This window comes from Cyrtonyx montezumae, unplaced genomic scaffold (assembly GCF_038088225.1).
Source record: "Cyrtonyx montezumae isolate F1298 unplaced genomic scaffold, pur_monq_1.0 scaffold_12, whole genome shotgun sequence".
NCBI classification, from domain to species: Eukaryota; Metazoa; Chordata; class Aves; order Galliformes; family Odontophoridae; genus Cyrtonyx; species Cyrtonyx montezumae.
Window position 1 is genome coordinate 14,538,651 of NW_027071848.1, and position 24,746 is coordinate 14,563,396.

At 41.2% G+C, this 24,746-nt stretch overlaps 1 protein-coding gene across 1 annotated transcript; it reads right to left on the bottom strand.

Annotated features, from left to right (window-relative positions):
* Positions 1-4,963: 4,963 nt before the first annotated feature.
* On the bottom strand, positions 4,964-15,400 carry GJA3 (gap junction protein alpha 3). The gene is made up of 3 exons (XM_065730084.1): positions 15,376-15,400; positions 11,631-11,744; positions 4,964-9,866 (listed from the first exon to the last, which is right to left on the bottom strand). The coding sequence occupies exon 3, from the start codon at positions 9,847-9,849 to the stop codon at positions 8,323-8,325; it is 1,527 nt and encodes a 508-aa protein (XP_065586156.1). The 5' UTR covers positions 9,850-9,866; positions 11,631-11,744; positions 15,376-15,400; the 3' UTR covers positions 4,964-8,322.
* Between the last annotated feature and the right edge of the window lie 9,346 nt (positions 15,401-24,746).

The window sequence follows — 24,746 nt, forward strand, 5'->3', positions numbered from 1 at the left end:
GGTAACTGTCAGTAGCAAGCCCACGGGTTCTCCCTTTCCTCACTAACAATTGGCTCTCTGGTGAGAACAGTGGTGAAAATTCAACTCTTAGCAAACTTTGTACATCCAAAGCTTTTCTTTGAAACATGAAGACAATAACAGGAAATCCAGAAGAGTCCATTTAGTGGGCTCAGCATTCAATCTTTAGCCCTAAAATACGACTGGGCAACAATTTTCTTTGTTACTCTTCAGCCTCAGAGTACCAAACCTCTAGGAAATTTCCAGCTTGCTGAGGACTGTTTAGATATTTTTCCTTTGAAGAAATGCTGAGGGTCCTGTGGCTGGCAGCTGTGATTGCAGAACACTGCAGAGGACCCTGTGCTAAGTGGGACCTCTGGATCTTTGGTTTTCCATAGCAGGGATGTGAAAAGGCAGACTGTGGCCATCAGGCAGGTCCCTGAGACGTGCATGGCACTGCTGGAAGAGTGAGCTCACATGAGCAGGAAAATGTAATGTAATGACTCTACCACTTCCTGAAGGGGGGTTGTGGTGAGGAGGGGGTGGGCCTCTTCTCCCTGATAAATAACGACAGGACGAAAGGGAATGGCCACAAGTTGCGCTGGGGAAGATTTAGATTAGATTTGAGGAAACATTTTTTCTCTGAAAGAGTGGTCAGGCACTGGAATGGCCTGCCTAGGGAGGTGGTTGAGGCACCATCCCTAGCGCTGTTCAAGAAGCGTTTAGATGAGGTGCTAAGGGATTTGATTTAGTAGTTGGGTAGGGATGGTGATAGGAGGATGGTTGGACTAGATGATCTTGTAGTTCCTTTCCAACCTAATGTATCTATGAATCTATGGTCATAAATAAAATTGGACAAATCATGTTCAGCATCATGACAACTATTTATGACATAACTTCAATCGGACTAAGCTGTGGTTAACTTAAATAACTGATGCTTAACAGAGAATCAGGAAGAAGTGTAACCACTTTATGATTCTGACTTTCCTCATCTTCCCCTCCTTACAATGAAGAAGCCACTTTCTCCTCTGGTTATCTACGACTAATTAAAACAAGAACAAGTTTGCCTAGGCAAATCACCCTCAGCTGCTTACTTCTGCATTTTGTGCTCCATTTTCATAACAGACCCTGCTAAATAAGCCATGCAAAGCAAACAGTAGGCTCCTCTGAGGGGCTGGATAACTCAACCACAATTATCCCTTAATCTCTGCTCAGATGAACACAGAATTCCTTTAAGCCAGAATCTTCAGAAAGTTTAATATTGCCAAACTGGGAAGCAAGAACATGCAATAGCTCATAAGTGCCTGCCCCTTCTTTTTAGTTTTTATTTCATTTAGGAGTATAGAAGTACAAGACATAATTTCAATAGAAAATAATATTTTTATTTCACTTTCCCACCACTTAGTCACTTTGGTGGATCTTGTCTGCATGCATCATGTAAAGCAGACACAGCACTGCCTGATCACAGAGGGCATCAAAAAGTACTGTACTAACTGTACTAACACAAGAGGGAATAACACTTAGTTCTGCAGGACAGAAATGATCCTGCCCTCCCAGGTCCATGGCACAATGTACATGAAATAAAGTTTTACAAAACCTCCATACCTCTATACCTCTAGAGCTCTAGCATTTCTATAAGCGTCACTTAACCTTGCCCACATTGCTCCCTTTCACAAATCAAACTTTGTGGTAACCTGAATCTACACTCTCCACAGGGTTATGTGACACTTCGACATAACTTGTCATTTGTACACTGTACATTTTCAGTACAAAATTGAGTTATGCTTCTGTGTGCTAAACTGTGAACGTTGCCTACAAGGGGCACATTCGCAACACAATGGGTGTTCTGCATTATTCCCAGTAAGGTCCCATTTCCCCATCACTAAAATCTCTTGTGCATTTGTAGTTAACAGCATTATTAGACAAGTCAGACAGATGGCTAATAGCCTGTACAGGTCAAAAGCACTGAATTTAACACTTGATGAAAAGATGGAAGTCCTTATTAACACCAAAACAGCATGAGATAAACACGTATGTCAAAATAAGAGCCAAGGATGAAACCTGTATCCAGTAGAAGGCAGAGGAAGACCTCCCACTATTTTCAAGGTGGTCAGCACTTCACCCTTTGTAATTGCTAGTGCAGGTCTTGATGAGCTGCATCTTCTGAACTGTGAGCTTCCTTTGAAGCCAGGAGAATTCTGCATGGAGAAGGGTCTCAACATCTTGTGCTCCAACAGTTTCACATTAGCAAGCACTTCATGTAAAGAAGGGAAGCAGCAGAGCAAGTGAATAAAAGGAGAGGACTAACTGACTTTGCTTAACTGTTCAGTCACTCACATATTTTGAAAGACCATCTACACAGCCATGAAAATTTAATCTAAAAGAGACAATACTGTGGTACAAAAAGTTTATTTAGTCACAATTTTGTAAACATTTGAGGTAAATTAACATTTACATCAACTTGTTTCTTACAGAAATTAATACACAAGGCACTTCTTTGAAGATAGCACTTTTAACTATTTGCTACTTTGATTACTGGAAGTCCATGATGGTCCAGAAAATTCATTATGTTTATTGTCAGGTTCTGTCATGTGAAAAACAAACATCTGGTAAGTAACAAGAAAGCTCTGAGTAAGCTTTCTTGTACTTCACAACCTTTTAATTGTGAGATACGGTGTAAATGGGAATAGGAGTATATTCTCCATATTAAAGCACGTTCACATTTCTTGCATAACACTTCAAGGACTGAAGCTTCTGGAATTTGACTGGCATCTTGCAACAAACAAAACGTAAGTCTACATTATTTTTTTTTCACGTGTAGTCCCACTAGCTTTACTGATCTTATTAGCAAGAGTGAAAATGACAGATGGAATTGTATTTGCAGGCTCAGAACTGTATTGTTAGGTAGAAAACAAAGCATTCATCTTTTTGGTAAAATCTTATACAGTGCAATATTTCTCCACAAGTATATTGTTCAGAATTTTAAACCAGGCTGTAAATTTTGCTCTTAAAGGACATACGCCACAGCTGATTTCTGTCATTGAACTTCTACACACAGAAAGGCATATAAATAATAGAGAACCTTACATTGACTTGTAATAATTTTTTGTGATGAACTGTATTTTTTCATAGTGTGCTCCCTATAAAACCAGGCCCCATAGTTTAAACATGCAGAAAAAAAAACCTGTTATGATAGGTCAGTGATCAGGTTTAATTTCATTTAATGATACTGCCTTATATCTGAAGAGTTCCTGTGTTAGAGTAACGTTCTCTTTTAGGTTTAGCATATTGCTAGAGTCATTATTTTAATTCTTATACAAATGAAAACTTAGAAAACAATTTCATCCAAATGTGCAATCTGAAATCAAAAAACAGAATGTAAACTTCAGAAAAATTAAAATTACAAGAGCACACTTTTCACAAGAAAAATCAAAGCAAATGAAACAAAAATATTTGGGAGGAAAAATTAAAAAAATAAAAAAGTCAGCCTGTGCATATCCACAATGTTAGTGTATGCACTGAAAAAATGATATAGGACCTGGGGGCTCAATGCTCTGCTTCTGCAGATTGTTGTCACTCCCAGCAGCTAGTGAAATACAACAGTCTGCATCAGCTGACGTGGTCCCATGAATCAATGAAAGAGGACCTAAATACTGATCTGAGTTTTAAAGCTTGCACTTTGCTACACATCCTACACTTAGGTATTCATATTCTAAAATTATCTCAAGAGCTGCAAAATGTCAGACATTTCATTAGCTCCATGCATCTTCAGATATTCTGTGAAATACACTGAGCCAAATCAATCCCTGGCATCACTTTGCACACGACTGGCTTCTGAATTACACCAGAGAAGAACACAGTTCATCTGCTTTCTCAGAGCATGATGGCTGTTTTCAGAAAGATAAGATTTTTCAGTGGCAGCCTGGATCAACAAATTCAAGGAGCTCCTTTTTATCTATGAAAAAAACAATAGATGAATTTTCATAGACAAAATACACCACTTCAATAAAGGGAAGGTTCAGGCAGGCTGTTTTCATTTAATCAAAACACAAAGGGACAAATGTGTTGTTTTAAATTGTATTTCACTTTCCTATTAACTCAGCTGCACTAATTTAAAAAGCTCAGTGACAGAAAACAGAACATCTGTACCCATGACAAAGAAACTTTGCATTTATGTACAGTACAGGTATATTTTTCTTATATCTTTGTAAAACTACTGTGAAAAAATGTACTACTGCAACTAGTGATTTGGGAAATATGCTCCATGCAAATACTGTGGTTGGAGGGGACCTCTGGAAGTCATCTAGTCCAGCCCCCTTGCTGGAAGCAGGGTCAGTTAGTAACAGCGAGATGTCTCACTGCAAAGAGTAGCACCTCATGCACCTGGTAACTTCTTCAAAGAGTATCTTTTTTTGTCACTTTTTTTTTCTTTTCATCTTCATAGTTTACTTAACCTTTTTCTTTATTATTATTTTTTAACTTTGATTAAGGCAAAACAATCTTCCCACAATCATTCTATTCAAAGAGTAAAAATCAGTGGTTAACTTTTTTCAGCTTTTCTTAATATCAAGCACAACTCTATTCAACTTCTGCAATAACTGGCTTAAAGTTATGGGTGTGAATATAATCTCAGGATTTTGCTTTGAACCCCTTGCATGACCAAGCTAGATCAGCTGCTGCCAGCCTTTCCTTAGAGTTAATTAATGCATAAGAGTAAACAACTTAAAAATTATTGGATATTTTTGCAAACAGTCTGTTCTGCAAGTTAGTTTGTGTTTGTACATTTTTCCTAGAACTATGGAAGGTGGCAATTAATCTGTTTTTAAGAACAATCAAGGCAAATACCTTAAATCACTGTAACGCTCACCTTTTGATATACCAGCCAATACTTCTGTACTGAAAATGTCTTATTAGACACTACATATTTTCTATCTGTAATCCTTATTTGGGATTTAGTTAACAAATTAAAAGCAATAGTCTTATGTTAACACTGCATTAGACCAAATCCTGAGTTTGGTCCTTTTGCTTTACTCGTGTACATGAGTTTAGTGAAAATTTGTAAGTAAAGATTAATTAAAGTACTCAAATTCTGCCACATTAATGAGTCTTTTTTCAACAAATCTGATCTCAGATGTGACACAGCAACTAAAGGGTGAGTAAGTACTGAAGGGGAGCTCTGCTCAAACAATTACCTGGGCTTCAACGAAGAGCAATTAGTGGACTCCAAATGAAATTGTAGATAACCAAGAAGCTTGACACTGTAGAAATATTTGGTGGAAAATAAAGAAGCTGATTTTAAAAGCACAACCTCTAAGCTGTAGCTTTGCTTTCTCAGACAAGCTCTGCTTTGATGTGGAGGCTGCTCTCAAATTTCTCTTGGGGGTTGTAGAAGAGTTACATATCTCCCCCTGAACCTTACAGGGAAAAAGGAAAAAAAAAAAAAAAGAGAGAGAGAGAAAAAAAGATCTTTTACAGCTTTCCAGTAATTACTCTGCCTGAAAATACCATATATTCCACAAAAGCACCTGTGCTCTCTGCAGGTCCAACCACACATTAATTCACAAGGGCAGACTAGGAATCTGTTGATCATAAGTTAAACTATCTCTGTTCTCATTTTATATATACAGTATGGATGCATGACTTACTCAGTAGGGGCTGCACTAAGTTAAGGACTGCAAGATACAGGGCTCCAAAAAACAGAAAGTCAGTTCTGCTCTTGGGCCTCAATATTAAAAAAAAGCAACACATTTTCCAGGTCGTCTGGAAAAACACTCCAGAAAGACTCGGACTTTACTGTTCACAAATAAGAGAGGAAAATACAGCCGATCAATTTTGATGTACTAATGTGCAGAGATGCATACTGCATTATTTCAGCAGTCTAATTACTTAGTTTTTACCTAAAGTAGAAACTACTACAGATACTAAATAGTCTAAAAATTTTAAGTGCTAAACTCTGCCTTTTGTTTTACAACTAGGCAATTTCACTAACTTTAATCAAGTTCATGGGTACAACAGAAAGTGGGATTCAACTTTCGGCTTTCTTGTAGAAAGAGTTTTTATGGCTTATAACAGAAAATCCACATGTGAATGCCTGAAGCTGAACACCTAGCAGTAGGTACCTCTACTGTACTACCGTATATTGACTCTTAATGCAGTGTCTGCCCCAAGATCAGTGGCATCAGAAATGACTTCTCACCTGGTTCACTACAAGCTGGTCAATGAAGCCATGAGACAGCATGCCCAGGGGCTGCAGAACAGTACCTCTGACCAAGAGAAAATCCTTGTGCCTATTCAAAAGCAGACCACTTCAAGCTTGAGTGGTGGGAACATTTTAACTGTCGAATAAAATAAACACATTCTGGAAAACATTTAACAGTACAGTAACTGGCAATTCAGCTGTTTGCTACAGGATAACCCTGCTTTGCCTGAGTAAGGGTTGCAAGGCCAGGCCAAATACTTCCAGCATGTGAAGGGCTATCCCAATGTGTTTGATTGCTCTTCTCCATTTACAGTACATCCAATTTACAGCAGCAAAAGGACTGACTCTGAGCTTCAGTTATTTTGGATTTTGCTTAGAACAGAAGTTGAACCTAATCCTGAGTTGCTTTGTACCCAAACTCCCAAAAGCCTGATCAAGGCATCCAAAATCCTGCCTAATTTCTATCAGAGTATTTGTTACAAAGAAATGAAGGATTAAGTCAGTTAAAAGGAAAGCTCCACCTTAGAAAAAAATACCCAGTAGTTTCCTCCATTCATTTTTAAGGGAAATTCACAATTTTCAAAAGCAGGATTTTAAAGTCTTTATATAAGGCCACAAATCTACACTCGTTCTGGCTCCCAAAACTCCATGTCAGTTTTAGTTCTGATTGAATAAGGCCTGCAAGCTCTATCACCAAACCTTGCTTCTTGTTAAAATGAATGGAAATTTTGCAAGTGACTTCAGTGGAGCCAATACAGACCCATCAGCCACCAGCATGTTGCCCAGATATTTTAGCAACCTTTTCTGCAACACAATATTGTCTCAATCTGTTTTTACAGACTTCTCAGACACTACACAGATTGCTGTTACGGGACAGGGTAGATCATAACAGGAAATAATGCTGCTCTGGGATTTTTTGTCACCATTAGTTAAGTTTCCTTCCCCTTACATTTTCTTGTAAGATCAAAACTCAAACTAAAATGAGTAAGTACACAGTCAATTAACTTTAAATCTACAGATCAAAATTACTCTAGAAATGTTCAAATACTTAAAAATATGCACTCAAGTTTACTTCTAAATACCTTTCTTCCAACAAACTTAAGCTGGTAACTAATAGTCTAAAATGCAGAGCTCTACTTCATCCTATTGATTGTCCATGGGCAACATATAGGGCCACAATGTACTGAAACCATTATCCTTGCTTTCTGAAGAGAAATTGTTCTGTGTAATCATTTCTGAGGTGAGTAGTTTACATTCCTGTCCTCCTTAAGCAATTTCAGAAGTCATCTAAAATTATAATCAAGCATGCTCAAATGTATTTGTGGGCTTCAAAACATGATGTGATCATGGTTGGCAAACACTGAATAGAAGGTCAAACCGAACACTTCCTAACAGGTCAAGAGTTAAAAAAGAGAAAGGAAAAAAAAAAAAAAAGGAGAAAGATGAACCTCAAAATGGTAAAATCTATTACAGGGGTTACCTAAACTTTGCCCAGCCAAGAGGACCATGTTGGCAATTTGCCAAAGCACAAAGGCTTCCTTAAGTTGTGTTATATGGAAGAGACTGCAGTCACCTTGGTCTTTCATATGGCAAGTTGGTCCAGAGAGATGACAGGTGCCAACAGGCAGCGTGCCATCCTGATGTTTGCCATTGGGCTACACAGGATTTAAAAGGAAGAAAATAAGTCATAGCATCTGCTCACACAGAGCTTATGTGAAAAGGCTGGAAGTGAAGACAAGGGCACGAAGGAGATGATGGGCAGGCACATGGGCACTAGGGATAGGAACATTTTGCTCAAATGAAAGTCAACCTCAGGGCACATGACCAGCTTCCATCACCACCTGTTACCTCTGCAGGCCTCCACTACGGCTGCCCTTGGGAGATCCACCATGGACATTTAAAGAGAGCAGGATTGGTCCCCTGGCCTATGGGCTGCACTTCGGCCACCCCTGACCTATTAGAAAACGTTGCTATTTTTCCCCACTACAACTCACAGAGTGCAAAAACAGCAAGCATCAAAGTTTGAAACCCAGGCCTTCCCACCCATGCCAGCCTGGCCTCCCCGGGGAAGGTGCCCTGCCCGCTCTGCCTTCAGCCACCTGCTCCTCTGCACAGCAGTGATCACGCTACACGGCCAGGTCATCTGACCTGGCTCTGCTGCTGCTTGACTTACTGGCCCTGCTCAAACGACGTGTGTCTACAAGCAGCGGTGGCTCATGCATCTCCACGGTGGTGCAGGTGGCCGAAACGGGACGTTCCTCCGCCAGATCCTCCTCGCCCTCCACATCCCACTTGCTGCCACTTGCTCCACTCAAGCTGGTGCTGCTGCCACTGTTGGCTCTGGTGACGGGTGGCCCAGCTGGGGCTGGGAGAAGCTGCTCCAGCGGCTCTTCCTGCTCTGGAAGGGGATGACGGACACTGCTAGGGGTGGAGGAACCTGCCGAGCTGGAGGGTGCCTTGCCTTGCTGCTCAGCTGCCATATTGATCCAGTTCTGCTCGGCTGCCAGGGCATTGCTTTTGCTGTTAAAGTAGTTGATGACTGCTGGTGTGGGTGTGGGGATGGGGGTTGGGATGGTGACAGGAGTGGAGACAGGTGTAGGGGTGACAGCACGGTGCCTGTTCTCTGGAACTGGTGGAGCAACAGGGTAGCTTGCCATGGAGGCAGTGTTGGAAGGGGGTCGTGCCCTAGGAGCAGCCGCAGCATAGTAGGGTGCCATGGTCACCGGAGCCAGCAGTGGTGTGACAGCGCGTGTGTCAGGCAGAACAGGAGCAGGTGCAGTGGTTGTTACCACCACGGGTGGTGCTGGCGGTGGCAGAGAAACTGGTTTGGATTCCCCTGTTACCACGACTGGTGTCAGTGTTGTAACAGGCATCTCAAGGCTGTACTGGCTTGTCATGCCCTGCTTAAGCTTCTTCCACCCCAAGTGATATATTTCAAGCATGTTCAGCAGCAGGGAGACTGAGGCCACCACCAACATGAAGATGATGAAGATTGTCTTCTCAGTGGGCCGCGAGATGAAGCAGTCCACAGTGTGTGGGCAAGGCGGACGGCTGCACTGGTAGACTGGCTTTAGTTCAAAACCATAAAGGAAGTACTGGCCCACAATGAAGCCTACCTCAAACAGCGTCTTGAAAATTATGTTGAAGATGTAGGTACGGAGCAGAGCACCTCCCATTCGGATTCTACCACGTTCATCACGGATCGGGAGCTTCTCCTTTCCCATTTTGACAGGAGGATCCTTGAAGTTATTGCCACCTCCACCAGACGTTGCTGCTCCTGGGTAGTTGTTGTCTTTGACACTTCCCCTCTTTTTCAGCTCTACTTCTTTTTCTTTCCTCTTCTCCTCCATGCGTACAATGTGCAGCACGTGGCCCAGGTAGATGAGGGTTGGAGTGGAGACAAAAATAATTTGCAGCACCCAGAAGCGGATATGAGAAATGGGGAAGGCTTTGTCATAGCAAACATTTTCACAACCAGGTTGCTGAGTGTTGCATGTAAAGTCTGACTGCTCGTCTCCCCAGACTTCCTCAGCAGCGGCCCCCAGCACCAGTATCCTGAAGATAAACAGTACTGTCAGCCAAACCTTGCCAATAACCGTGGAGTGCTCCTGCGCGTTCTCTAGCAGCCTCCCCAGAAAGCTCCAGTCACCCATGGTTTCAGATTTCTATCCTGTGATAAGAAAATTAGAGCAATGTTAAAAAATATTGTAATTATACAATGCTGCAGCAGAACAGCTTGTTCTTCAATAATGACATTTAAATGTACTTCCTTTTGCAGAATATTGCACAAATATGTTCCAAATGACGAGGGCTGCTTCAAAAATAATGTGTCCTATTTCGTTTTTTTGGCTCCTAACATCAGAGGTGGATGTTGGTGGGATGGCAGTAGAAGCTGAACATTCCCACCAATATTCCATTACATTCTGTTGCAGTGCAACTGACGGCAGCAGAGGGGCAGTCTGACAGAGTGGCATCTAACATGGAAATGCGTACGAGGCCAAACTGTGGAACTGAATTCCTCCATGTGGAAAAAACATGGCGCTGAATGTTTATGGAGATCAAACCATGAATGTGAGCACAGTGATGCAGTGAGTGCTATGTTTCAGCAGTGGCAGCAGCAGCCATGCACATTTTTCTGAGCAGCATGAAGGTTCTTGGTGCATCACTGGTGAAAATGCATAGCTAATGGTGGTGACTGTGTTGAAAAATAGTTTTCTGTAGCTGAAAATATGCCCTATGAAATACTGTTATTGTGCTCTTTTTATCTGTTGTTGTTTCCATGTAAATAAATAGGAGGCATTGCTTTTGCAGCTAACCTCAGGTCTCGTGTAGCTGTGGGCCTTGGGGAACGCAGAAGAAGGATGCTTAGTGCTTCTACTAGCCAGTGCAGCTGTAAACATCTGTACACAGTGGCAGATGAGCTGGATTCAGAGCTAGAAATTCACCTGAGATGCCCCTAACTGCTCTTGCCTATTTTCAGGAAAGAACTGGTGAAAATTAGTTTAATTAATCAGAATTTTCTAATTATAATGTGACTGCACTTTTATTGCAATGTGATACAAAGTCACTTATTTGTCATCAGGACTTAATTATTATAGCACTCAAGAGGCCACTAATGTCTAAGGTCTGCTATTTTAGTAGTGTACAAACATAAAAATTTTGATTCAAAATATATAAAGTTTACAGTATAATTCTGGAATGTGCACACCAACAAGCATGCTCTCCAAGCCTACTCATGTTTATTTTTAGGAAGAGAGAATTACCGAGTAACTAGAATATTGGGGAAAATTATAAATATGAAGAGGAATGGTTGAAAGGTTTCTATACTGTTCTTCCCCTGTCCTGTCATTTGTGGTTACTGAGCCACATGTACTGAAACATCAATAAAATTCTTTAAAAAACAGCAACTCAGGGCACTTCAGCAGCTGTGCATAGACACATGAAGTATGATCTTGCTTCTGTGAGCAACAGCAGGTACACATTCATAGTGGCTTCCACCAACGCATGCATGGCTACCCATGTTCACTTCTAGGCAGTGATTTAATTATTGTTTGGAAAGGCTCAAAATATAAGATTGTACATTTTCAATAAGATTCTTGTTAGCTGTCTTCAGTTGAGAAACAAGCTATAAACTGCTGATATAATTTCTGTTACCCCTGGCCCGTTTCTGATTAGAATATGTGTAAAAAGTGCAGTTCATTCACCTAACAAACACAAATACACTTTACTCTTGGCACTTTCAGAAATGCTTACTATTTATAGTTCAGATACAACAACCTAGATGCAAAAAAAATAAATTAATAAAAAAAAATCACTGTCAGAAAAGATTATGCTGTTATTTTCCTTACAAATCTCCACATATTTTTATTCACGTAATAGAATTACACTTCACGCTTTTCACTTGCATGCACTTGTTGTCTTTTTGTCTAAGTACCTGTGTGCTACAGTTTCCAAGAAGAGGAGTTCATCATTGCGTGTAGCAAATCACCGATGAGAAAAGTCACTATTTTTGGTATTTAATTTACTGTGATTTCCAACAACAGTGTCACTGAAATTCAAAAGGGAACATTTCCAAAGTCAGTACTGAACTTCTTTCAAACCATTTGTTAAGGTAACTACAGTTACTTTGGTGTTTTGTTTTTTTTATATATATTAATTAATTTTACTATGAAGAAATAAGATGCTTATAACTACAGAAGAGTATTTTTCCACACACAAAAAAGCAACATTTTTGGAAATTCTAGAATGCTAATGCACTTTTTATCACCAAAAAGTGAATTCAACAAGAACCTTTTCCACAATAAAATATATATCCTGCAAAAACAATGCCTTCCCATTACGGCATGATTTAGCAAGCACTATTGGTGGTAGGTGGACAGTGGGACTGGATGACCTTGTAGGTCTTTTCCAACCTTGGGGTTTCTATGATTCTATGATAAATTGTCAATTATGGTATCAACAAGGAAATACTGACTTTGTGTAGTAACGTTCCTGGTCCTAAACTAAATTTTACTTTATTTTAATATATTCCAGGTGTTTTTAGTGTAGTATTGTTTTAGTGTAGTATTTGTGTAGTATTTCTGCCCTCAAAATGCTAACTGCAGAGTACATAAGCATACTCTCATTTCTTTAATTCCAATGTAATATTTATGTATTTTTCAAATTTAATTTTATGAGAGGTATAATATTTTGGATGGAAAACGAATTTTAATCTCAAGAAATATTTTTTTTCAGGGAATTATCAATTCATTTTGTAACTTGATGTTACTCAAAACTATTTAAAGATACACTCAGTTGAGCTCTACCATTATGTTCTTGGGGAACCTTTTTATTTTGAGCACAAAAGTTGCAATGTAGGAATAACAAATACTGTGATACTGGATTGATTAAAGAAGTTTAATATGATCCCAAATTCAGCACTTTCTTAGTTTTCTATCTTTTGCATTACTCTATGTCAACCAGTTCTCTTTGCCTCATTCTAGTCACACCAAGCAAAGTGGAAGGTTCAGAAAATATGTAATCAGAGGTTTATTCTTTGGTTACTAATATTTGTAATAGAAAGATCCTGACTTAGCAAAAATTAGCACATCAGATCTTCTTTATTTTGTTAGTTGTGGTCCATTTTTAGCATGGTTACCAATACGTATGGTTCTAATGAGACAGAGAGCACAAACTATTCTTTATAAAGACAGATACTACTTTATGTTTTTCCAAAAAAAAAACCAAAAAAAAACCCAACGAAATCAACCTGCCCTTATGAAAAAAAGGATAAGTTTAAGGTGAACAGAAATAGAAATCTTTTTTGTATAGGTATACTGTGACATATCTCTTACAGAGATCAATAAGCAATGTTGAGTATGATCAAAGCAAGAGCTGTTGTGCTTTTTGGAAGAATTACCTAGTGCCTAGTGAAAGAAGAAAAACAGTAATTTGTGAAAAGCAAAGAAATCTAACTTTATATGTCAGTCTTCATCTACCCACAAATACTACTGAAGATGTTTGGGTTGTTTTTTTCTCTTTTGCTACAGAACATCAACACTCAGCCTGGAGCAGGACACCAAAGTTGTAGCACAATCATGCATTTCTCAATGAATACCCTTAAAAAGCTATTCTAATGTTTACATTAATTAAATGACTTCTTCCAGAGTCTGAAGATTCATGCAGTTCACTCAGAAAGTGTGTAAGCAGTGTGCAGATGCTTCACAGCATTTAAATTGTGCAGAGGAAACATCCCTATGTATATTTTACTAGTGGCTGCAGCAATCACTGCCTTCTCTATATGCCTATCACCTATAATATGGGAAGGACATCATTTCCAAAGGCAATAAAAGTATACTTATTTCCAGTGGCTGGAGAGATTGCAGAGATCCAAGTCTTTTATCTTCTTTCAGTGTTAATATATTTTCCAGTAAGAAATTCTTAAAGCCAATGCAAATCATACGAAAGTAACAGCCACTTTAAAGGGGTGCTTGGATATAAAAATATTATTAAATGACATTGAACTAAACCTAAGGGCTCATAGAACTCAGTTTTATTTGAGTTGTCACCATTAATTCCAACAACAAAACACCTACATCTAGATTTAAACAGCCACTACTCAATATTTCAGCTGAGAATGCTTCCCAGATAGCTTTGTAGAACTAAACTTTACCTGGACAGTACTATTTCCAGCACTGCTGATCATGCTTTCAAATACAGAGACAAGAAATTGTTTAGCTCTATTCTCACATACTGTTTGCGAAAAGAGAGCTCTTTTTCTTTCTGTAGTTGGAAAAAATACAGATTAATAAATGAAATCCAAGGAAAAATACTGGCAAGGGAGTGACTGAGAATCTGATTCAATCATATGAAAAGTAAGGAGTTGATCTACCTTGGGATCATTTCACAAGAACTAGGAGTTATATACACTGCTTGTGTCACTTAAAATGTCATTCAGTTGAGACAAATACTGAAAAATAGGCAGTTCATAAAGAAATGGCATGGAATTATGTTTAAGAATTAATGTTCTACCACTATCTTACAAGTTCATTATAAGTAAAATTGGCTTTGTGGATACTGTGTGCATTTGTGAGTGTCTGTGACAAAGAATGAGCAAGAGAATACATATTTTAAAAGCTGTCATGTTAAATACATCTTTCTACAGGAGATAACCTGGCATCTCTAAACTTGACAGCTATTATTTCTATTTGCATTTCTCATCCTACCACAGAAGAGGATCATCATCATGAAGTATCAATTATATGAAACATGATATTTTAATTACTTATAATTTTACTAATAAGTATGCTTATGTGTGCATATATCTACATGCATGCACATACCTATTAATAATTACATAGCTCTGTTTCATACATTCCCTTATTATGACATCTGCTCCACTTGCAATTTTATAATACTGTCAAATATAGAAAAATGTCCTTTAGCAATTATTTTGAGACTAATGCATCTCTGTCAGAACATAGTTTCTTAAAATCAGCCCATGTTTACTTTCATTTATTTTGATACTCTCTAACATCTTGGGCTTTGCTTTTTTTTTTCAAAAGTATGTACACTTAACAAACCAGAATGAGGAAAATAAATGCTTCTGAAAGAGAAAACCTAACTTGTGATATTTCATTGCAGTAAATTATCTTTTATAGTAAATTATAGTAAAGTAAAAGTTATCACCTGGCACAAAGTTGCAGTGGACCATGTCTGGAAGATGTGAAGGGAAAGGATGAGCTACTGTAATTTTCAGTGAAACCTAATGGCATTTGGTCTTTTACACATACATACATGAAGTAACACTTTCATAACTGGCTTTATAAACTTGAAAAACACCTTTCTTTATGCTCAGTGTAACACTTAGAGGCAACTAAAATCACCTTCATTACACTTCAAAAATTTGTGAGAAGTGATCCCCCTATCTCAAACCAAACGGAGCCTTTTCCTTAAATCCTAGGCAAAATCTCATGACTTCAGAAAAGTCTGGCTCCTGGAAAGGAAAAGCGCAAGGACTCGAGCCCAGGAGGAGAGCACACTCCACCTGCAAAACTGATCCCTGGCACAGCAAACCTTTGCTCTGATTCTGATTCTGCTCACAGGAGAAAAACAGGAACAAAAAGTAACCCATTTTCTTTCCCAGCATACTAAAATGCCACCTTAGAGCTCTACTTTGGAATTAAAAGGCAGTGACTTACCAATAAAACACCAAAAGGTGACGAGTGTGGAGTTAGCGGGGCACTAGGAATAGCCGTCGAGCATGAAGGGGACAGCCCCTACATTGCAAATGAGTGGAGCATGAATGAGACAGATCAGACAAGTGTCCACATACCATCGGCCACATGGATCTAAAAACTGCACAGTAAGGAGCGTCCCACCCCCCCGCCCCAGAGTTACAAGGGAAAGAGGAGCTTTGCTGCCAGTTCAAAGATTCAAGACCCTTTTTCTGTACAGAGCAGCAGGCACCAGTTAGACAGGTTGAAGCAGGAGGGCACCTCATGCAAGTTACATTAACTGCAGGGGAGAGTGCCAAGCTTCAAACGTCTTAAAGAACTTTTCTGTACTATCAAAATCAATACACTTTTGTGGGCTTTTTTTTTTTTTCCCTAGTTTAATTCCGGAATGCTTCAGAGGGATTTTCCCTTCTCCCTTTAAAGTTCCCTTAAAGGGAAACTCAAGCAGCTTTGGCTACTCGCTCGGTTCCTTCTTCCTATCTGTGCCAGGCTCTTCTACGCTCCCTCATGCTCAGTTGTTGGGAGTACAACATTCTGGGCTAATGTGATTTCCTCAGCAAGTCAGGATTGGACTCATACATCTTTCTGATACCTTTTTGCATCTGACAACTTTTCTTTCTGCTAACACCAGTAAACGTTTGCCTAATGAAATTCTCAAAGAATTCCAAAGAACATTCACTCATTTCAAATACTTTCCATCCCCTTTGAGTCCTCAGCGAACAAGCGACGAACTGGTACGTTTTTGGCACCTCTCAGACCGAGGAGCGAGGCAGAAGCTCGGTCCCCGCGTGGCGCCACTTAGAAGGCTGGAAGCAAATCCGTCTCTGCTTTATTTGGATTTAATTCCACTCCTAGCCTAAAGCTGCCTCGAAATACGCATCGGTGTTCAAGTGTGAGTGGCACAGGGGAGTGCCATCCCCTACACACGCACAGCGGGGCGGGAAGCAGCAGCGACCATCCCGCAGCTCGGGGCGCTCCGCTCCGCCGCGCCAGGCTCCGTCCCGTGGGTGAGCGCAGGGGCAGACCCGCGATGTCCCCCCAGCACACGGCACGGCTGAGGGGCTGAGCTCACCGCATCCTCCCCCAGAGCGGGCACCCGCCCGCGGCGCTTTACTTACGCGTTGCGGGAGCGGTGCTACGGGGAGTAGCAAAAGCTCAGCTCGTTCGGGTGAGTCCGGACAGCGTTCGCTCATAGCTCGTTTCACTCTGGGGAAAACGAGCCCTGCAAAGCTTCGCTCGGGAGGCGGAGGAGGATGCGGGTGCGCGGCGGGCCGGCTGCTCCCTGCCCGCAGCCCGGCTGCTCTCGGGCGGGCGGCAGCGCGCGGCGCGCCTCGGGCTGGGAGCTCCGGAAAGGGCGCCACGGCGGCACCGGGCACACGGCCCTGGCGGAGCGGGGCAGCGCCGCCCAGTGGCGGCATTGAGTATCTGCGCGCAGGACGTTCCGTGAGGAGTTCTCACGCAGCTCTTTCACTGCCCGTAGACCTTACAGGGGAGAGTCTGCGCTGCCTTCCGTGCGGTGTTAGATATATCTTAAATCTTAGGTATTCACGCAATTGAGTTGGCTTTTTTTTTCCCTCAGATCACTAGAGCCCACAGGGTTGCCAGTCCTGAGAGCTGCCCTTCACAGACTGCAGTTAATGCTCCCACATCAGGCCAGATCCTTCCACAGGTAGAATGGAAGAAGCACTGCAACACAGTCCCCTGTGTTATTTTAAAAGATCCCTCAAATTCTACAAATGACAAGAGTCTTCATGTTTTCACAGAGTCATAGGGGTTGGAAGGTGACCTCTGGAGAGCCTCCAGTCCAACCCTCTGCTAAAGCAGGTTCTCCACGTCAGGTTGCAAAGGAGAGTGCTCACATAGGTCTTGAGCATCTCCATAGAAGGAGACTCCACAATCCCCTCTGGGCAGCCTGTTCCAGTGCTCTGTTGCTCTAATAGTAAAGAAGTTCTTCGTGCTTGTACAGAACTTCCTGTGCTCCAGTTTTTGCCTGTTGCCCCTTGTCCTGACACTGGGCACCACTGACATGAGAGCCTATATCCATGACTGAGAACCTATACCCTTGATCGAGTTTATGATATGAATAGAAGACATTGTGGGCAATATTTGGAGTAGTGTTTTCTCCTCAGACAAGAATATCTGTCATCTGCTGTGCAGAACATTTGAAGAACTTGATTTATTGCAACAGTGTTCAGAATAGTCCAAACAATTTACAGGTGGCTCTTGGTATTTTTGGCATTAGTTCTCAAAAATATTGTCCTCTACATTTTGATTCAGCTTTTGTGTGTTCTTGACTGTGACTCTGAGAAAAGAAAACATTAGGCAGAACTACTTTATTGCCAATAACATATAAGTTTCACTTGGTATTCTCTACAGTCAGAGAGCTGAAAACTCAGCCACACAAGGTCGTACCAAAAAACTGTTTCTCCATTCAGCCCAGAGGAGAGAAGGCTTCAGTGTGACCTGATAGTGGCCTTCCAGTATCTAAAGTGGGATTGTAAGAAAGAAAGGGACAGACTCATCTGCTGTGATAGGACAAGGGGAAATCAAACTAAAAGAGGGGAGATGTAGAGGCAAAAAGGTTTTTTTATAATAAGGATAGTAAAGCCCTTTATCAGGTTGCTCGGAGGTGTGGTAGATGTCCCATTGCTGGAGACATTCAAGGTCAGGCTGGATGGAGCTCTGAGCAACCTGATGAATCTGTAGGGGTCTGTTTTCATTGCAAAGAAGTTGGACAAGATAGTCTTTAAAGGTCCGAGATGTGATCACCTTTGTCCCAAGGTGATCTTGGGACAAGTATTCTTCAGCATTTTCATCAGTAACACAGACGATGGAGTCAGATGCACCCTCAGCAAGTTTGCAGATGACACCAAGCTGAGCAGTGCAGTTGATACACTGGAGGGAAGAGAAGCCATCCAGACGGACCTGGACAGGCTGGGGAAGTGGGCCCATGTGAACCAAATTAGGTTCAGCAAAGCCAAGTGCAAGGTGTTGAACTTGGGCTGGGGTAATTTCAGTTAATCATAAAGTCTGGGGGAAGAACTCCTGGAAAGCAGCCTTGCAGAGGAAGACTGCGGGCTTGGTGGACAAGAAACTGGACATGAGTCAGCAGTGCACACTTGCAGCCCAGGGGGTCAACTATACCCTGGGCTGAACTAAAAAATTTGGTGGCCAGAAGGGAGAGGGAGGTGATTGCCTCCCTCTACTCAGCTCTTGTGTGGCACCATCTGGAGTACTGCATCCAGGTCTGGGGCCCCCAGCACAAGAAAAGTGCAGAGCTCTTGGAATGGGTCCAGAGGAGGAGCACTAAGATGATCAGAGGGCTGGAACATCTCTCCTATGAGGAAAGGTTGAGGAAACTGGGCTTGTTTAGATTGGAGAAGATTGGAAGGCCATGAAGAGGTCTTCTTGGAGCCTTCTCTTGGCTACAAGAAGACCTCATTGTGGCTTTCCAATACTTGAAGGGAGTGTATAACTGGAAGGGGAATGATTGTTTGCAGGAGTTGATAGTGATAGGGCAAGGGGGAATGGTTTTAAACAAAGATGGGAGATTTAGATTAGATGTTAGGAGGAAGCTTTTCACTCAGAGGGTGGTGATGCACTGGAGCAGATTGCCCAAAGAGGTTGTGGATGCCCAATCCCTGGAGGCATTAAAGGCAAGGCTGGATGTGGCTCTGGGCAGCCTGGTCTAGTGGCTGGTGACTCTACCCATGGCAGGGGGGCTGAAACTAGATGATCATTGTTGTCCTTTTCAACCCAGGCCATTCTATGAATCTATGATTCTATGATTCTGTTGAGTCTATGATTCAATGATTCTGAGTCTAATAAATTTTTTTTCCTAGAATTCCCTTCTGGGTTCTAACAAGAACAGCTTTGGACTGTTGACAAGTCTCTGGGATGACTGTAGAAAATTCAGAAGCAGAAAGGTAAAATGCCCCAAGAAACACCTAAAAGGAGAAGTTTTAAAAGTAAAAGGCCAATCATATACTGGTGAAAACCTGAAGGTGAAAGCATGCTGAGCAGGTATAACAGACTATTTGTTAGCTGCGTACTAGAAGATGAGGATCTGAAGCAAAATAAAAGGGGGAAAGAGTAAAAGTAGGAATTTTCTCCCCAAAATATACTAAGATATACTAATATATGGGGGGGGGGGGTGGACTAGATGATCTCTAGAGGACCCTTCTAACCCCTACAGTTCTGTAAGCTCTATAAAATGATGAAAAGATCTCCTGTTATAAGTTAAGGAGATACATATTAATCCTAGGCTGAACCTGAGCTGCTGCCCTATAAAAAAAGAGAGATCTGCAGATCAGTACTGATGAAAAGCAGAGTTTTTCATGCTACTTCTACTGTATGCATCCGTTTTCCAGTACGGAAGAGGATCACTCGTTCCATATCAGTGCCTCCAAAATGCTGTTAATGAGAGCAACTCTAGTCTGCATTGCACATCTTTAGTCGTAAACAAGCCACATCGAAGTGGTACATGGCTTGGCAGTGCTGATTGCAATGGTGTCCACACAGCCTCAAAAGGAGCTCCGAATGCTTTCAGTTCAGTGTGTTGTGGCAACCACCTTTCATGGTATACGAAGAACTCACTCGAAATGCCGCTGTGCTACAGAAGATGGCACTAGAGATATTTAAATGCTGAGAAAGACTACTGCCAAAAGGCACAGGTTCAAGCAAGAAGCACTGAAGTCTTTCCTTCCTTCGTCATTTTCTACATGGGTTAATCGGAATTAACTACTTAATAAATGGGTAATAAAAAGACTGTAGTAGTAGCTTAATCTCATACTACATAGCTATTACTGTACCAATTAGTATTTATTTTTCTACTCTTTTGGGTACTACTGGCAAACACATCAGAGAATGCAGAATATTAATAAGAACTGGTGACAAGTTATTGAGATTTATAGCTTGTAGGAATAGGGGCACAAATGAATTATCCTAGATTATACAAAAAATCTGAAGCAGAGCTGAGAATGGCAATGACATCCTAGGCTGGCATTTTAACCAACGGAGCAGGCTTCGTCTCAAAAGAAAACTGTGGGAAATCTCCTAATACAATGAAAAATCAGATTTCTCTGGGATATGTAGCAGTGAGACCCAGGACGCATAGAATCTCCAGAGGAATGACACTTTTTATCATTTGGTAAAAAATGCATGAAGCTTTTCTTCCACACTACTGTCAGAAAATTGAAGAAATAAGGCAGAAATATTAGTATTTGGCATATATTAATGTAGACCAGAATCCTGTCAGAAAGATAAAAGAAAAAGAATTTAAAAAAAAGTAAAAAGCAGAGTTCAGTGAGTTATCTGCTGAGTTAGTGAGTTAAAACAACTCATACAGCTGTTGAGGGGAGATTGTGTTGCAGCAAAGGAGAAGATGGCCAGTAGAAAGGACTGGAGTGCAGGGAAGGTACACCAATGAAAGAGGAAAAAGGTAGGAAGACTTCTGCCTTTCTAGTAGCAACCACTTATGAAAATACAGCCAGAAGCTGTAATTTGAAATTGCAGTGTGCAGCAGTAAATGCAACTTAACATGTTGCCATTCCCTTCTACTCACTCCCTACAGCTCTTCTTGCCCTACACCATGGCCTATTGCCCCACAGTCATGTAAACATAAACGTTTGTTCATGTTCTTCCCCTGTAAGCCAGATCAAGGAGCTGATCCTGCTAAAAATCAATCCAGAAAAATGCTTGTTTTCATACTAGTTAGAGATTGAGGGACTCTCAATCCAGTGCTGACTGCAGCTGTGCAAACAACTATTCAGGCACAGTAAAGGTCCTGTTGTGGAGGAACTGTGTTGGGTGGGGTGGGAGAGAAATGCGGATGGGACAGGAATGAACAGGAGATAACTTCAGTGTTAATACTTTAAACGAGTGCTACTAATGAGTACAGTGAACAGTAAGGAATTGGCACTCAAAAGAGTCGTGGTCAATGGCTCAATGTCCAATCAGAGACCAGTGATGAGTGGCATTCCTCAAGGGTCGGTGCTGGGACCAGTGTTATTTAACATGGACACTGGGATCAAGTGCACCCTCAGCAAGTTTGCAAACAACACCAAGCTGAGTGGTGCAACTGACATACTGTAAGAAAGGGATACCATCCAGAGGGACCTGGACAGGCTTGAGAGGTGGGCCCATGTCAACCTCATGAAGTTCAACAAGGCCAAGTACAAGGTCCTGCATCTGGATTAGGGCAGTCCTAAGCATAAATACAGGTTGTGCAGAATGGCTTCAGAGCAGTCCTGAAGAGAAGGATTTTGTGGTGTCAGTTGATGAAAGACTCAACATGAGCCAGCAATGTGTTCCTGCAGCCCAGAAGGCCAATTGTATTCTGGATTGCATCAGGAGAAGTGCGACCAGCAGGCCAAGGGAGATGACTGCTCCTCTGCACAGATCTCATGAGACCCCATCTGGAGTACTGTGTCCAGTTTTGGGGCCCTCAACACAAGAAGAACATGGAGATGTTGAAGTAGGTCCAGAGGAGGGCCATGACAGTGATCAGAGGCCTGGAGCATCTACTTTATGAGGACAGTCTGAGAGAGCTGAGAATTTTCAGCCTGGAGGAGAGAAGGCTTTGGGGGGACCTTATTGTGGCCTTCCAGTAATTGAAGGGCTTAATACGGACATGCAGTGACAGTATGAAGGGAAATGGCTTTAAGCTGAAAGAGGATAGATTTAGACTAGGTGGTAGGAAGAAATTCTTTACTGTGAGGGTGGTGAGACATTGGAACATGTTGCCTAGTGAGGTTGTAGATGCTCCTTCCCTGGAAGCATTCACAGCCAGACTGGATGGGGCTGCGAGCAACCTAGTCTACAGGGAGCTGTCCCTGCCTATAGCAGGGGATTGGAACTAGATGACCTTAAAGGTCCCTTCCAACCCAAACTATGCTATGATTCTGTGATTCTATATAATGACACAGCCAAAGCTTCTAAACAAGGATCTTCCCTGACTGATGTTCTTTTCCATTGTATTCAGGATAAAAGCAAATAAAACGTAAGGTATATTCACCAGGAATATACCTTACTGACACACATCATGAGTTTGTCAGGACCTCAAATACTGTATACTTTCTACACAGAGGAACAGCAACGGGTCTCCTATTTTGAAATAGAAAACCAAGCAAAATTTATATATGGGAAAACATCTGTGCAAAATTTAACCTGTTACACCACCTAATGGTTTGCTTTTGCACTGAAAGAATCCCATAACCCAAAATGGCATGTTATTCCTCTGACTCTTCTCCTGAATGCAGATCGAACTACCAGGAAATCCACCAGTGTATAGTCAACTGGACAGCAAAACTTAGAATATGTCTGGATTTTGGTCTTCCTCCAATTGGGAGGCAATTGGGTAGAAAACTGAGGCAGAAGGAGCTTTCTATCCACTCTGCTGAGAAGAAAAAGAAATCCATTGCTAACTTCATTAATACAGATTACAATTTTATTTTCTCATAGAGCCACATTATATGCTTTTGTCAGGTGGAATGTATTATAGTGCAAGAATGTATTTCCATGGTTGCTAAAAGCACGGAGGAACTGTGCTGATAGAGATCATATTGGGTAGGCCTTGCACTGACATGCAGACTTGAATTCATATGAAAAATAAACTTATTTAGTAGGTGAGTTTGGCTCAGCAAAAAGAAGCTGTACAACTTCACTCCTTAACTGGGCACCCCTCCCCCACCGTTTTTTTAAAAGTTCCCTCTGTCCCATAGAAGAATTGTATATCTAGACCACCCTCAGCATACCTTGGACTAAGCTGCCATTTAACAGTCTTCAGTGATGAAGAGTCCATCATCCACAAAATGCTTTTGGGAGTGATGAGCCCAAATCTCATTGCAACATGATCCTTTTATTTCTTACCCTGTTGCCAGCAGATATAAAGAACAACCTCATCCTCCTTGCCACAATCTTTTACACATTTGGAGAGTTCTGCAGATCTTTTTTCAATCCTTTCCAGGCTGACCTGCTTCTTTCAAGCTTTCCTGTTAGGTTCTGTGTTTTCAGTATTTGCTCATCTGTTATTCCTGGCCCATTGATTTCTCTAGTTGATAAACTTTTTTTAACAGAAGGTGCCCCAGAGTAGGTTCCAGATAAGGAACTGCAGGTGCTAAGGAGGAGTGGAATTATTATTTCCAGTACTGTATTTCTGACAAACCTTTAATGCATACCAGAATGATATTTTTCAAGTCAGTAACATTATTGACTCATATTTCACTGATGGTCAACTACAAACATCAGCTATTTTGTTCTTTGCTTCAGAACAGTTTTCCCTCCTACAATCTTGCAAGTGCTTAGTGTTTCACAGCACTATCATTTACTTCTTTCCAAAGGAAGTCCCAAACTTTTTTTGTTATGCCATTTCTTCCAATGATAAGGATCTTGTTGACCTCCAAGCCTATCTTAACAAGTATCTGCAGTTCCTCCCAGGTGCAGAGAGGTTATCCTATGTGGTAGATCTTCACACTTGGCCAATGAATCATTAACAACTATTTTACTGCTATATACAGAAGCTTTTATCATGGCAGAGACATAAATTATTCCTGACAAATCCATGTTGCAATGTCTCGGTCTTCTATCAGACGACAGTGACAGAATGATTCAGTCAGTTTGTTCCACCTGCACTTGTATGTAGATGGGTATGTGCAGGTTTTGTTTTTGTTCATTTGTATTGGAGAGATTATGGAAGCTCTTTACACTGTATATTAAGCACTCGGTCCATGGAAAGGATGCAATATGTAGGGCAGGGATGTGACTAACCATAAGCAGGTATTATGGTAATGATGCAACATACAATAGGTTTGAAATGTTTACCACACAATAATTATAAAAATATTTTTTCTGGCACCTGTCATTGCACTGACCTTAACTAACAATGATGTTTGATTAATCAATCCTGCTCTGTCATGTTTGTTTTTCAGCTGGAGAAACTAAGAAACGAGATTAAGGGTTAACTCTATACTAGGACTGCCATAATACTTTCAGGTCAAGGGAAAGGAACCCTGTGACTAAAGAAATGTTGATAGCTGGATACCAAATAGACAGCAGATGTTACATTCAACCCATCAAAAGAAGGTGCAGCAATCCTGCTGATGTGTGGATTACTTGGAGGAGGCAGTCTTGAATTGTCTTAAAGACTGACCCTCAGTCCTGCAAATGACCTGTGAAACATCTGTAACCAGTTTTTGTGATCCTGAATTAAACAGTTTTTAAGATTGCTGTTTTTTGTTTTTGTTTTTGCTTTACTACAGCTAGCTGTAATTGCCATGAGGACAGCAAAGATATGTTACCCAAGCAAGACAGCCTGCCCAGCACAGCCTGTCCTCTGA